Here is a 13,134-nt window from a genome sequence, read left to right on the forward strand (position 1 = left end):
CCATAAAATAAAAATGTGAAATAGGGAAAAAAATCACTAAAATTCAGAATTTAACCAAAATGAAAGATGTAATCTTGCCAAGATTCTAATTGTTAATGCCAACCTTCTTTGGATTTTGAACTCTGCTAGACATATTTGGCCCAAAAATTTCTTGTTGTGCCACACTGAATTTGGAACATTCAAGCAAGAATCAACTTGATCAGTAGTCCGGATTCATACCATTTTCCGGCACTTACATATATGTATAGAGTGTTAATTCTTTGTACTCTATGCAGACTTGTACTTTCTCACTTTGCACCGCAGGTATTGTAATATCTCCCGTTTTGGTGGTGTATATTATACTCTAGCTTTGTGTATACACAATTGACAATGCAATTATATTTTTTATTCTCCCAATTTAATTTTTAACACTATTTCTTTAAAGGATATTTTTACTTGTTTTCATTGAGGTTTGAACTGTACACATGCATTGTGCAGGGGAGTGTGGATTGATTCGTACAAGTCAACACCCAATCAAGGATAACCAAAGGAAATGTAAATTCTTTCTCCTTCACTCTTTGTAACTCACAAAATTAACCTGGATAGTTTTCCCACATCTATATGGATTTTTATTTGTTTCCATTTATGTTATTTCCTGGATTACCTGCAATTTCTACGGAGCGGTATTTAGTATCACACGATCATACAGTAACAGTAGTAGTAGACATATTCACCGTTTAATTTTTCCAAACCTGGAATGTGGTCTTCCAGCACAAGTGCTTTTTCGGAAAAGGAATATACCATAGATTAATATTATTGTTTTGTGTTTTAGAGAACGTTTATCCTTTAGTTCAGAAGTTAAATTAAACTATATCCCTCCCTAGTGTTGATCAACCGGATTTTGATGTTACTTCACCCTTAAAATGTCAACTTGCTTGGAAAGCACAAATTGCAAGATTCGTTTTTTTGTTTCTTAATATGTAAATTTTTAGGATTCGTTTTTTTATTCTTAAGATGTAAATTTTTAGTTGCATAATTGCATTAACAGAGATTTTCATTCAATTCGTTGATACAATACTTTTGTTTTTCATTAATCATTTTGTCCTTCATTTGGGTAGTCCTTACCAAGTGTGGTGATTAATGGTTAGATTATCTTCTATTACTTATCTTGGTTTAAAATTCTATTTCAGAGCTATCACTTATTTGGAGTACATAGTTGGCCAATCTTTCATAAATTTTTTAACATGCTATTTAGAATTTTGTTTTTGTTTTGTTTTCAGTTTATTCTTTCTGCTCGTGTTCTTTCTCTTTTGTCAGTTTATCTACATCTATTTTTTGGTTTATTAAGAATGTTTTATTTCTTAAAATTGAATTAGTTATTGAGGTATTGCTCTTGCGTGAATTTGTATTTCTAAATTTCTCCTTGCTTGTTAGTTTGCTTTAACATTTTAGGTATTGTATTTAATTTGTATTGATTGGGTATGGTTGTGGTATTTGGTTCAGCACTGTTATTTCCGTTCTCATGTTTTTTTTTTTCGATTTTGTTGTTCCACAACAGTTTTACGGGTACTGTTATGTTGTGGTGAATAGATTGTATAATGTTGCATCCTAGTGCCAAGAAAATATGGAAAACTCTTGGTTACAGTTGTTACAGTAGACTGCTTCAGAAGTATTATTGCATTAAGTTTACGATGGTTGCATTCAATTACATTGCATCCTATTTTTTTTGACAAATGATATGATAATTACACTAAATTCATCTAAACTACGGGGTGTGGGATTCGAATTTGGGTGTCGATGGTGGAGCATACTGCCCTAGCCAACTTGGTTAAACCCATGTCTGCCAATTACATTGTGTTTGGTTTGTCATTTGATAGGACTCATAGGAGTACTTGTTAACGTAGTGGTTTAACATTTGATTTTGTTGAGGAGCTTGATATTTACTATGGAACCGTTACTTTTAGTTATATGGTAGTTGTAGTTACTGGTTTTTTTTTTTTTTTTTTTTTTTTTTTTTTTTTTTTTTTTGTTATACTTACTGTTTATCTCTGGCTTTCCTTTTTGCATGTAGAGGAATGGAGAGTGCTAGAATAGCAATGTGTAGTTATCGTGCAGTTACTGTTGTCATTGCTTTGTTGGAACACAGTAAATATGCAGATATCTGTAAAGAGATATGTTTAAGGTTTAAACAACTGACAGTAGGGAGTTTTGAGCTGACATATTCTCTTCCTGAGCATCCTAATTGCTTGCTGCAATCAGATATGGATGTGCATTTGATGCTTATGTGTTTATCTATGTTGAAGAGAAGTTTTGTTGACATTTCGGTCAAGGATCTTGTAAGTTCAAATAATGAGGATGCCAATATTGCAGCGCCTAATCCTCCACCTCAGTGTCGTGCTGTTTGTAATTATGCAGCTTCTGATCAGACACCTCATAGTCATAGTCATGCAGTTTCTAATCATGCAGCGTCTGATCATGATGCAACTAATCATGCAACACCTGATCATCTAGCTTCTGATCAGGCAGCGTCTAATCATGCAACGCCTGGAGCACCTAATGATACTACACCTAGAGCTCCGAATCGTACATTGTCTTATGATGCAACATCTAATCGGGCAGCTTCTAATAATGCAACATCTAGTGATGCAACTTCTAATCATGCAGCTTCTCACCATGCAGCATTTATTGATGTAATATCTAACCATGATGCGTCCAATCATGAAGTATCCAATCATGTAGCGTTTGATGATGTGATATCTAATCATGCATCGTGTGATGATGTAATATCTAATCATTTAGCATCTTCATCATGCATGTTAGATAGCATCTCCAGATTTCAGGAAAGTGATACACACTTGTCTCAGGGTTGGAAGGAATACGTTGATCATGTAGGCCAGAAGTTTGAAGGGGGTGCAAATGGATTTCGTACGAAGTTGTGTATGTATGCCTTTGCGATGGGATTTCGTTTTGCTTATGTAAAGAATGATAAGGACCGTGTTATTGCTGAATGTTTTAAGAAGATTTCAGATGGCTGTAATTGGCGTGTATATGCTTCAGGTTGTCGGTTGAATGGTTTTTTCTACATAAAGACTCTAAATAATGTTCACACTTGCACGGGTGTTAACCGTGAGGAGAAAAGTAAGATGATGAATGCAAAGATCGTATCTTCTATTTTGGTGGATCAAATCCGGGGGAAACCGTCTATTAAGCCAGTAGATATTGTCAAGGATTTTAAGCAGAATTATGGTCTTGATATCCCTTACCATACTGCATGGTACGCAAAAGAAATGGCTAAGAGTGAAGTTCATGGTGATGAATCCTCATCGTATAGTCGATTGGTTGGTTATAATAATGTTTTAATGTCAAGTAATCCCGGGTCGCATTGTGTCTTGGATTGTGATCCCGAGACTTCTCGCTTTCGGAGATTGTTTATTTGTTATGGTGCTTGCATTGAAGGTTTTCAGTGGTGCAGACCGTTGTTGTTCATAGATGTGACTGTTCTAGAAAGTAAGCATGAAGGCCAACTAATTGGTGCCACCGGGAAGAATGGAAATCAAGGTATAAGTTTAAGTGATTGTTGATATGTATCTGTGAAATGAAGAAAGGCACTTTCATGGAGCTATTAGTAAAACTGGTTGACAATTACATCTATATGTTGTATTTATTGGTGATTGACATTATGTTAAATGTATTTGTCAGCAACTATCTTTAAAAATATTAGATTACTCATCATCAATTCTGTTTTTATGTTATTCGTTTGCAGGATCGTTCCCCTTTGCATTTGCTATTGTGGACTCAGAAAATGAGGAAAATTGGAGCTGGTTCTTTGAAAATTTAGCTAAAGTTTTGACCCCACAAGGTAGGACAATTACATTTGTATCTGATCAGAACAAAGGTCTCGTTGAAGCTGTTTCAAACATATTTCCAACATCCCATCATGCATTTTGCTTGCAAAATTTGAAACAGAACCTTTTATCTAAATTTCCATCTACTTATGGTAAATTTTTGCGGGATCGAATTGTTGATCTTTTTTCAAAATGCGCTCATGCTCCCACTAAATCTGCTTTTGAGGTTAATTTGAGAAATTTGAGACATGAGGGTGGTGCTCCTATTATGACCTTTCTCGAGGATCTTCCCAAGGAGAAGTGGTCATATGCCTACTTTAAGGGTAATCAATATGGTGAAACATGCAACAATGTTTCAGAAACATTTAATTCTTGGATTTTGGAGCTATGTGGCTTGCCCATCTTTCATATGGTTGATGGCATCAGGATTAAACTCATGAGAATGATGGCTGAGTTGAGTCGTGAAGCAGAGCAATGGTCTTCTGTTCTATGCCCTGAGATGGAGAAAACCTTGAACGAAATATTGATGCTTGGTAGGAATTGGAATGTCAGTCGTTCTACTGCTTCTGTGTATGAGGTGCATGCTGATTATTCTGTTATGGTTGATCTGCATAATCGTCTGTGCACCTGTCATGAGTGGCAAATTAAAGGCTTTCCATGTGTTCATGCACTTGTTGCTGTACAAAAACATTCTGGTAGCATTTATGAATATATTGATGACCTCTTCACGTCAAGCTACTTTAGAAGTTCATACGGGTTTCGTATCTCTCCTGTACCTGACACTAAGAACGTGATGGATGATGGTTCAGAAGATGTTATCATGCCTCCACCTACTAAGAAGAGACGAGGTAGACCAAGGACTAAAATGCCAAAATCTCTTGGTGAAGTTTAAAAGGTTAGTAAATGTGGTTCTGCTGGAGTACATAAGAAGTGTGTCACAAATATAGTGGTTTATATTTTCATGTTTTTATTGAGGAAACTGTCGTGCTATATTACTTTCTTTACTAGCTGTCAATCAAATACAAGATATTGTGCAACACAATTAAAAGGTAGCACAAAAATGAAGAGCCACAAAGATAAGAGAACTTTACGTGATATACTCTTGTATCATACATAAACAATATAACAAACTATTCTCTGCATACTTGTCTTACGACTTGATCTTTTTCTTTGTGGAACCAAAACAGGGGTAAATTAATTGTTTTGGCTGCTGAATGAAGATAATAGCTTTTGGAGAACACAGGATGAACTGAGTTTACCGAATCGTGTAAATTTTAAGAATAACTAAAGGATTTTTTTCAGTAAAGTAATCAATTTAGAAACAGAAAAGTAAGGACTCTTCGAGCTCTCTCTTCTTGCAACCCTCAACAATATCCTTCAGTGATAATATTTTCCAACAAACCAGGTAGATGTGCTATACTAATCTCCTTCTTTACTTCTTAGATCTATATAGTTAGATTCATTCTGGATCTGACATTTTGTTTATTTATTTAGGTGTATTGATTGATTAAATCAGGTCTCTCTGACTCTCTCCTAGTCTGGTTTTATTTCTTTTTTTTTTGAAATATTTTGTGAATAATAACTCGAAATTAGGTTGAATGTATCGTATTTGTTAATTCTTTAGGATTCAATTTCTCACAGATCTTTGTTTCATTTCCGGTGATAGGAGCCATATATATATTTGTACCCCTTGTTTTGTTTGCTGAGAAAATGAAGGAGAATAAGAACAAAACTATGGCCTTATGATATTTATTCGTTTTGTTTCCTGTGTGAATGGACCTTTTTAGTTCATCCACGCCCTAAAGTTTGTCCTTGTCAGTCAAATGGAGTATGTATTTTTTCAAGTTTCTGAGATAAGAAATATGGATCATGGATCTGTTTAGTCGTACACCTGATGCTATGCTTATAAGTCGGGTTAGTGTTCGTTAAGGGGAATTGGATGATAAGTCAGGTTTGTTGAGGGTATCAAATGAAATACTTGTGGCATAATTCTTCATATATGTACATTGTTCGATTGATCTGTTAATCACATTCCTTGCTTTCTTCCTGCCAGGTGGGATAAATATTCAAATAATGTGCTGGGACTTGAATAAACTCGAAGCTTAGAAGTTTTCGTCTTGTTGGATGGATGGTATGTAAATTGTATTTTTCGTTATTCTCATAATCAATTAGAACGCATTGGGGGTCGATTTGGTTTTATGGCGGGTGCAGTACATCCAAGGTAAGATTGAATTCATTCTGTTCGTATTGCTGTAGGTTCCCAGATCCTTCGGAATCTCATAAACTAGTATTTCAGAACTTGACTTGAGATGGATAGTGTTCATGTTATATTAGCTTTCAACAATCTGGATTTTACCAATTTCGTTGTTGGGGTCATGAACCAGAATGGAGTTTTTCTTTTCCTTTTGATTTTCTGTGACTTGTTTATAGCTATATTTGGAAGCTCTCAGAATCTTATTTTAGCAGAATCTCCCACATTTCTTTTGTTTCGGTACTCTCATAAACACATAGAAGCCTTTGTGTGAATGTCAGCAAGTTGATTTTGACTGGGAACATACTGAACTTGTGGAAGATGAGCATGAACCAATTCACAAATGTAGTGGTAATCAATTTCCACATGTTTAGTACGATCATGGAAAACTGGATTTGATGCCGGGGAAATCATAAGACACATTGTCACCCCACATAGTAGGAACTTTGGATAAAGGAAATCCAATGTCTCTGAAGATTTAACGAATCCAGGTGATTTCAGCTGCATTATGAGCTAATAATCGATATTCTGCCTCAATGGAGGATCGAGTAACTGTAGTTTGTTTTTTTTTACATGATAATATATTGTTGGATCAAGACGTCATGTAACAGTGAACACTAGTTGAGGATTGGAAGAGCAGGAGAGTAGCAATTCCGCTGTTGCGGATTCTAAACAATTGACGTGTCCGCCAGATCAGTTCTTAGTGTTGTCCAACACTCATACACGTGTCATGTATACATTTCCACATATCTGTGCCATATTTGGAAGGTTATAACTGAACCAAGATAAAAGCAATGAGTTCATCTATTTACATGAACTCATTTTAGATGAAGTCATTGCCTTTTTAGATAATCTTTGATCATACTTTAGCCGGAGAGCTTTGTGCTCGAAACATCTGAATTCCACAATGAAGATGCTAGCAACCATTTTACTTGGATCTTATCGTTTTATTTTTTTGGTTCTCATTTTTACTTTGTAGTGTTATTTGATGATCGAAATCGTTTACTTTCTAAATCATCCTTTATCAATTATGTTAATCACTAGATCAAAAATCAATTAACCATTCAATTAACTTGGTTAGAAAACATGATTCGTTTATTTATTAAATAACCGTTTGAAGACTAAATGATTTTAAATTTAATTAATTTTTTGCAAAAACGATATTTTAAGGGTGACTTATAAAAAAAAGGGTTCAAATTATCACATGACATTGCAAGATAAGGAAGAGACCCCCCAATAATATCATCATGTTCCTTTTCTATATATATAGAAATTGATTTAATGATGCTGACTTTCGTGCTTTGGTGGGTCTCCGAGATCCTTTCAATGACCTATGTTGTTGTGTGAAAAAAATAAAGGGTGAAGGTCCAAATAAAAAAGTTGATAGCTGTCACATCCTGGCCCAGGTCCCACTACATTCCGGGCTCGACTCCATCGTAATACGATATTATCCTCTTTGGGCCCCTACCACACCCTCACGGTTTTATTTCTGGGAACTCACATGAGAACTTCCCAGTGGATCACCCATCCTGGGATTGCTCTCAAGGGAACTCGCTTAATTATTGAGTTCATACGGAACTCGAAGCCGGTGAGCTCCCAAAAGGCTTTGTGCTAGGTAGAGATGGAATATACATATAAGGCTTACAGGATCCACTCCCATAAACGATATGGGATGTTACAAAAGCGTTCCGCATTCAGTAAACTGTAAATTCAATTTCTAATTCATCCAAGTTAATTTACAATATATACCAGACACAATGGTTAGGACACAACGATGAATGTTGTTGCATTTTATAGGTTACTAAATAAGTATAGTTTATAACACCATCAAGTGGAATTTATTTCTTGTGTTGGCATTCACATCCCCCTCACAAAATAATAGTGACTAAATTAAGTATAATATTATAACAATCCTACTCTGTTGTTGTCATCTTGTGTTTGTCGATACAAGAATATGCGTGATCATTGCTGACTGCTAAACTTTTGTGGCTTATGAATTACCTAATACGTCAATACCCACAATCGCCAATGCATCAAATTACTGCTGAATATTTGAGATATATACATTGATGCATTCTATATCATCTTGATCTTCTATATTTTAATTCATCATAAATAAATTATCATTGCGAAAAAATAAACAAATCTAAAATTATTAAAACATTCATACAAAATGGAGAAATTAAATGTATGATGTTATGCAAATAACATTAAAATGACTACTGACACACCCCGACCGAGATCAGGGCATGCTGGCCGTCACGTGGAAGTGACGTAACCATGTGCACAGTGCGGAAGCTACGAAATAATAATAAAAGTACGAATAAAAACAAACCTAGCTATACACAAAGTAAATAACATACATGTGCAAGCGTAAGTGTGAAAAAACAAAGTTCAGAGCACGAAAGACCTAGTGCAGTCCGGGAGAAACAACACTAAATAAACACACCCAAAGGTAGTCCTACACTGGTGATAATCTGTTAGATAAGCCGAGAAAATCCTCTGGGGAGCCACCAAAAGTGCTAGCCAACTATAACCTAGAGGGACGCAAAACAGAAAGCGTGAGTGGGCAAAAACAAAGCTTTTCAAAAATCATTTCATAAACAAAGTTCTAACCCCTCACCGTAAAACCTGTATACTTCCCAGAAAATATAATATATACATATATATAAATCATGTCAGAAATATGCCATGCTAAATGCCTCAAAATAAGATGTAAGTACTCAGGTAATGCCAATTCATGCCATGTAATCTGTTAGCCGGAGTCACCTAACGTGACATGTACAGCTAAAACTAGAGCTCAAATCTGCATCTCACTAACTACACCTGCACATGAGTCGGAACTACCTAAAGTGGTCTGTACGACAGGACTAGGTGTAAAATAAGTACGATCACGTGAAGACTGGGCGATTAATCGCGGGTCACCTACGAGTTGGAACCACCTAAAGTGGTTTGTACGACAGGACTGTGCACCTAACTTGGATCCAAGATGAGCGTGTGGTGCGGGAGGTGAACATCACGTAAAGGACTGTGCCCAACTCTGGACGGGAGCATTAACACCGGGGGTGCATGTTATGAGCTCTCTATGCATCTCAAATCACTACTAAATATAAACATAAACCATAACTTACCTGACACTTACCTGTGCGTCCGCAGCACCAAACATATATATATATATATATATATATATATGTGTGTGCAACTAATAATGCATAATTAAACGGGCAAACATAATGCATGGCATATAAAACATATAAACGTTTCTTTTCACTTTCTGGGAAAAACACAAGTATATAGGTATATACGGAAAACCAAAAGCCCACTCACTGGTATGTAGAAGGGTCGTAACCCCCTTGCCTCGAGTGACCGCCCTCGGTCTCGGGATAGGTCTCACCTATATGCGAAACAACTGTAAAAACGTAAATTTTAAAGCACATAACCAACATTATGAAATAACTTCTCATACAATGCTCAAATGGGGTGTATGAATACACCAACGTGATCTACTCAACCTCACGAACATCCCCATATTTTTAAAATAATTTTTTGACACTGCACGCGCCCCCACGCGCCGGCCAAGGCACGGCCACACGCACCGCCCACATGCATGGCACACTGACGGCGTCAGTTAACGCCGTCAGGAATATTCCGTTAAGTCTAACTGATTTCGTTAACGCCGTTAGGAATATTCCGTCCAAACTGACGGAATCTTCCGTCATCTTCTCCGGCCAACCTCCGGCGCCGGAAAACCAGGAAAATTTCAAAACTTGATATCTCCTTCATTTTTCATCCAAATTTCACAAAATTGGTACCAAAATGAAGCTTACAACAAGAGGAACAAATCCATACCACTTTCAAGCACTAAAACCAACGGAATCTCGCCGGGAAAACACCACCAACTCCGGCCAAACCTGCAACTCACGATCCCGACGTCCAAAACCTTCAAACGAACCACCCTGAGCCTCCTAAGGACCTCACCAAGCTTCTTACAAGCTTGAAATTCCCAAAAACATAAGAATTAACGTGTGCATGAACAGTACACCGATTTACACCTCTCGAGTTCGACATGAAAATGAAGGTTCCCTTACCTGAAATAGGTATGATTGAACTCCTAAGGACCTCACGAGCACAAATATGTAGTTTGTTTCCTCGATCCGTGAAGATTCCAAGAGTTTTGGGTGTTGTCCATACGAAGAAGATAGGAAAGGGAGAGAGAGGGTCTCGGGACAGGGTAGAGAGAGAGAAATGAGTGTGGGTATGTGTGTGGTCCAAAATCAACCAATCAAAACCTAAAAACGACCACACAACGAAACAACCATACTAGGGGCAAAACCGTCATTTCACCCCTACAGTACGAAAAGTCCGGGGACGGGCTGTCACAACTACCATTAATCAAATGGTTATATGTTTTGTAATTTGAGTGATTTTTTGTAGACACGACGTTTGAGGGAAAACTTAAAAGATAAATGATTGAATTATCAAAATACATTACAAGGTAGACCATATAATATCAAAAAATACGTATCCATCACTATATAAGTAATAATTTAACCAGACGAATATTTAATTTAAAGATCATATTTTTCCTTCTTTTTGTAACGGAAATTGCTTTGCTCCATTGATGGAAAAAAAATATTTCTTGCACAATAATCTTGGATGTGATGGATTGAAAAACGTAGAGAGAGAAAAAAAAACAAAGAAACAAGAAAATGACGTGTGATGACAGATAACGTACTAGTGTCGTGTACTAGTAGTACATAAGAAAGTTGCAATCAAATGTATACAATAATTTGGTCATCACAATTATCTTGAATTTTCTAATGAAATTCTATTTTGTTTTTCGAAAGGGACATATTCTTTTTCTTTTTGTTTTGGGTAACAAAAAAAGGGCCATTTTCCATTAAATTAAAGGAAAAAGAAATTTTATCTTTAGGTGTCGATTTCGACAGATATCTTTGTGGCAAAGGAGCGTCAAATGGTCTGCTTAGTTCGACCACGTAATCACCATTGCTATGTCATCGCGAAGCATTTTTGCTCACTTTCAGAATTATAGTGTACGTTTCTCGTACAACTAATTATCTTTCACTATCATTTTATTTAGTTCTAGTTAATTTTTACATTAATAGTTAATTTTTTTTAAATTTAAAAAAGATCAAGATTAAGTGAATGGACACGTATCAGATGATTAGGTGTATGATAAGCATACATCATAATTTATAGTGGTAAGTAAAAATACACCACGTTATCATACGTGAGACCAGTGCAGGCTGAATGATTCAAATACAAGAGGATTTGGGTTTGCATGACGGGTGATGAGAGGGAGACGTATTGAGTAAATATACGATATTCATTGGTTAGAAAAAAAAATATCGTGCATATGAGTGTTTTACTGCAGTGGCGAAAAGTAATCAAGTGCGTGCATTTTAGTGTGGATTCATTTCTTACTGATCCTATCTTGACAATTAACTATTTAACATACTAACGTTATGTTGTACTAAAAACAAGAAAAAAATTAATTGTAATAAGGATAAAAACATAAAAGTGAGCCTCAATTTAATAAAACCTTGCGAGGACTTTCAACTAGATTAAAAAATATAATACCACACATACATCTTAAGTATGAGAGTTACGTGAGAAGTTAAAATACTTGATCATATTGGACACGACCAGCTACCATATATTGAATTTTTTCGGTCCATATAAACACTTGTTTGGATGAAACATTATCAATTAGCAAGAGATTTAGACAACAGTAGTAAAATATGCACCACAAAACATCAGATAAAGAAATTTGAAATGACTAAATACAATGCTTTTAAATAAATTTATAAATAACTACTTGAAAATGAGTCATTAAAGAATTTTTATTTAATGTCACTTAGTATTACGGTCTAGTAATATTTCTTTTCACTTACAAGTGAGAGGTTTTAGGTTCGATTCTCGCCAAATACGAGTTTGAACCATATTATTACTAGCACATTATGAGGCTAAACACACCCCTTCTCCCTAGTGTAAAAAATAATATCATTTATTAAAATAAAATAAAAACTTTTATTTAGTGGCTTTTTAACGCTCATGCAATACATTTTTCAAGTATCCTATCTAATATTTTACACGCGAAATCGGATTAATACAAAAGTGAGATTTCGTCAAATCTTTGGTTGGATGTAGGGATAAACATGTCCAACGATTTTATCTCTCTCTGCACATCTTTCTCAAAGCCGACTTTCTTTCTTCTCAAATCCATCGTTAATAAATCGACATTCAAGACCAGTCTCATGTCTTCGCTCCCAAAGACCTACCATTCTTTTACACTCTCAAGGCCTGCAATCTCTGATTTCATTCTTCTCCAACCAAGTACTAAATTCAATGCTTTTAAATAAAGTTGGCCAGCGGAGTCATAAGGGTAGGCCCATTTTTAGCAATTTGGTTGGAGAAGAATTTTCTTGGAACAATTTCATTGTTACGCTTCTTATCGAATTGTATATTGTCATGTGCAAATTATTTATACATGACAATATATTATTGAATCGAAACATCATGTAACGATAAACTCGTGTTATGTATTAGTTGAGGATTGGAAGAGCTCGAGAGTAGCAATTCTGCTGATGCAGATTCTAATCAATTCACGTGTCTGCCACATCAGTTCTTAGTGATGTCCTAACACTCATCCACGTGTCATGTATTCATTTCCACATATCTATGCTAGATTTGGAGAGATTTTTCATTGTGACCACTAACTAGCTCATGGGAATAGTGTAACATCCCACATCGTCCAGGGGAGTGATCCTTATATGTATATTCCCATTTCTACCTAGCACGAGGCCTTTTGGGAGCTCACTGGTTTCGGGTTTCGTGGGAACTCCGAAGTTAAGCGAGAAGGGGGCTAGAGCAATCCCATGATGGGTGACCCACTGGGAAGTTGCTCATGAGTTCCCAAAAAACAAAACCGTGAGGGAATGGTAAGCCCAAAGCGAACAATATCGTGCTACGGTGGTGGAGCGGGCCCGGGAAGTGATCCGCCCCGGACCGGGATGTGACAAATTGGTATTAGAGTCT

General features: G+C 36.1%; 1 protein-coding gene across 4 annotated transcripts; it reads left to right on the forward strand.

Annotated features, from left to right (window-relative positions):
- Positions 1 to 475: 475 nt before the first annotated feature.
- On the forward strand, positions 476 to 6,828 carry LOC137745534 (uncharacterized). Of its 4 annotated transcripts, XR_011069693.1 has the most exons (6): positions 476 to 534; positions 2,051 to 3,537; positions 3,743 to 4,719; positions 5,012 to 5,229; positions 5,878 to 5,955; positions 6,081 to 6,828. XR_011069693.1 is itself a non-coding variant. In XM_068485496.1 (4 exons), the coding sequence occupies exons 2-3, from the start codon at positions 2,055 to 2,057 to the stop codon at positions 4,714 to 4,716; spliced, it is 2,457 nt and encodes an 818-aa protein (XP_068341597.1). In that variant the 5' UTR covers positions 476 to 534; positions 2,051 to 2,054; the 3' UTR covers positions 4,717 to 4,719; positions 5,878 to 6,828. The 4 variants fall into 4 exon arrangements, 1 of the variants encoding a protein (XP_068341597.1); XR_011069692.1 differs by having other exon boundaries at positions 5,878 to 6,828; XR_011069694.1 differs by lacking the exon at positions 5,012 to 5,229.
- The last annotated feature ends 6,306 nt before the right edge of the window (positions 6,829 to 13,134 follow it).

Source organism: Pyrus communis, chromosome 9 (assembly GCF_963583255.1).
Source record: "Pyrus communis chromosome 9, drPyrComm1.1, whole genome shotgun sequence".
NCBI lineage: Eukaryota > Viridiplantae > Streptophyta > Magnoliopsida > Rosales > Rosaceae > Pyrus > Pyrus communis.

Excerpts from the sequence above, each read along its gene's own strand:
- LOC137745534 (XM_068485496.1), top strand. The coding sequence starts at position 2,055 with ATGGAGAGTGCTAGAATAGCAATGTGTAGTTATCGTGCAGTTACTGTT. Across the intron at positions 3,538-3,742 it reads CGGGAAGAATGGAAATCAAG|GATCGTTCCCCTTTGCATTT; the intron begins GTATAAGTTTAA and ends ATTCGTTTGCAG.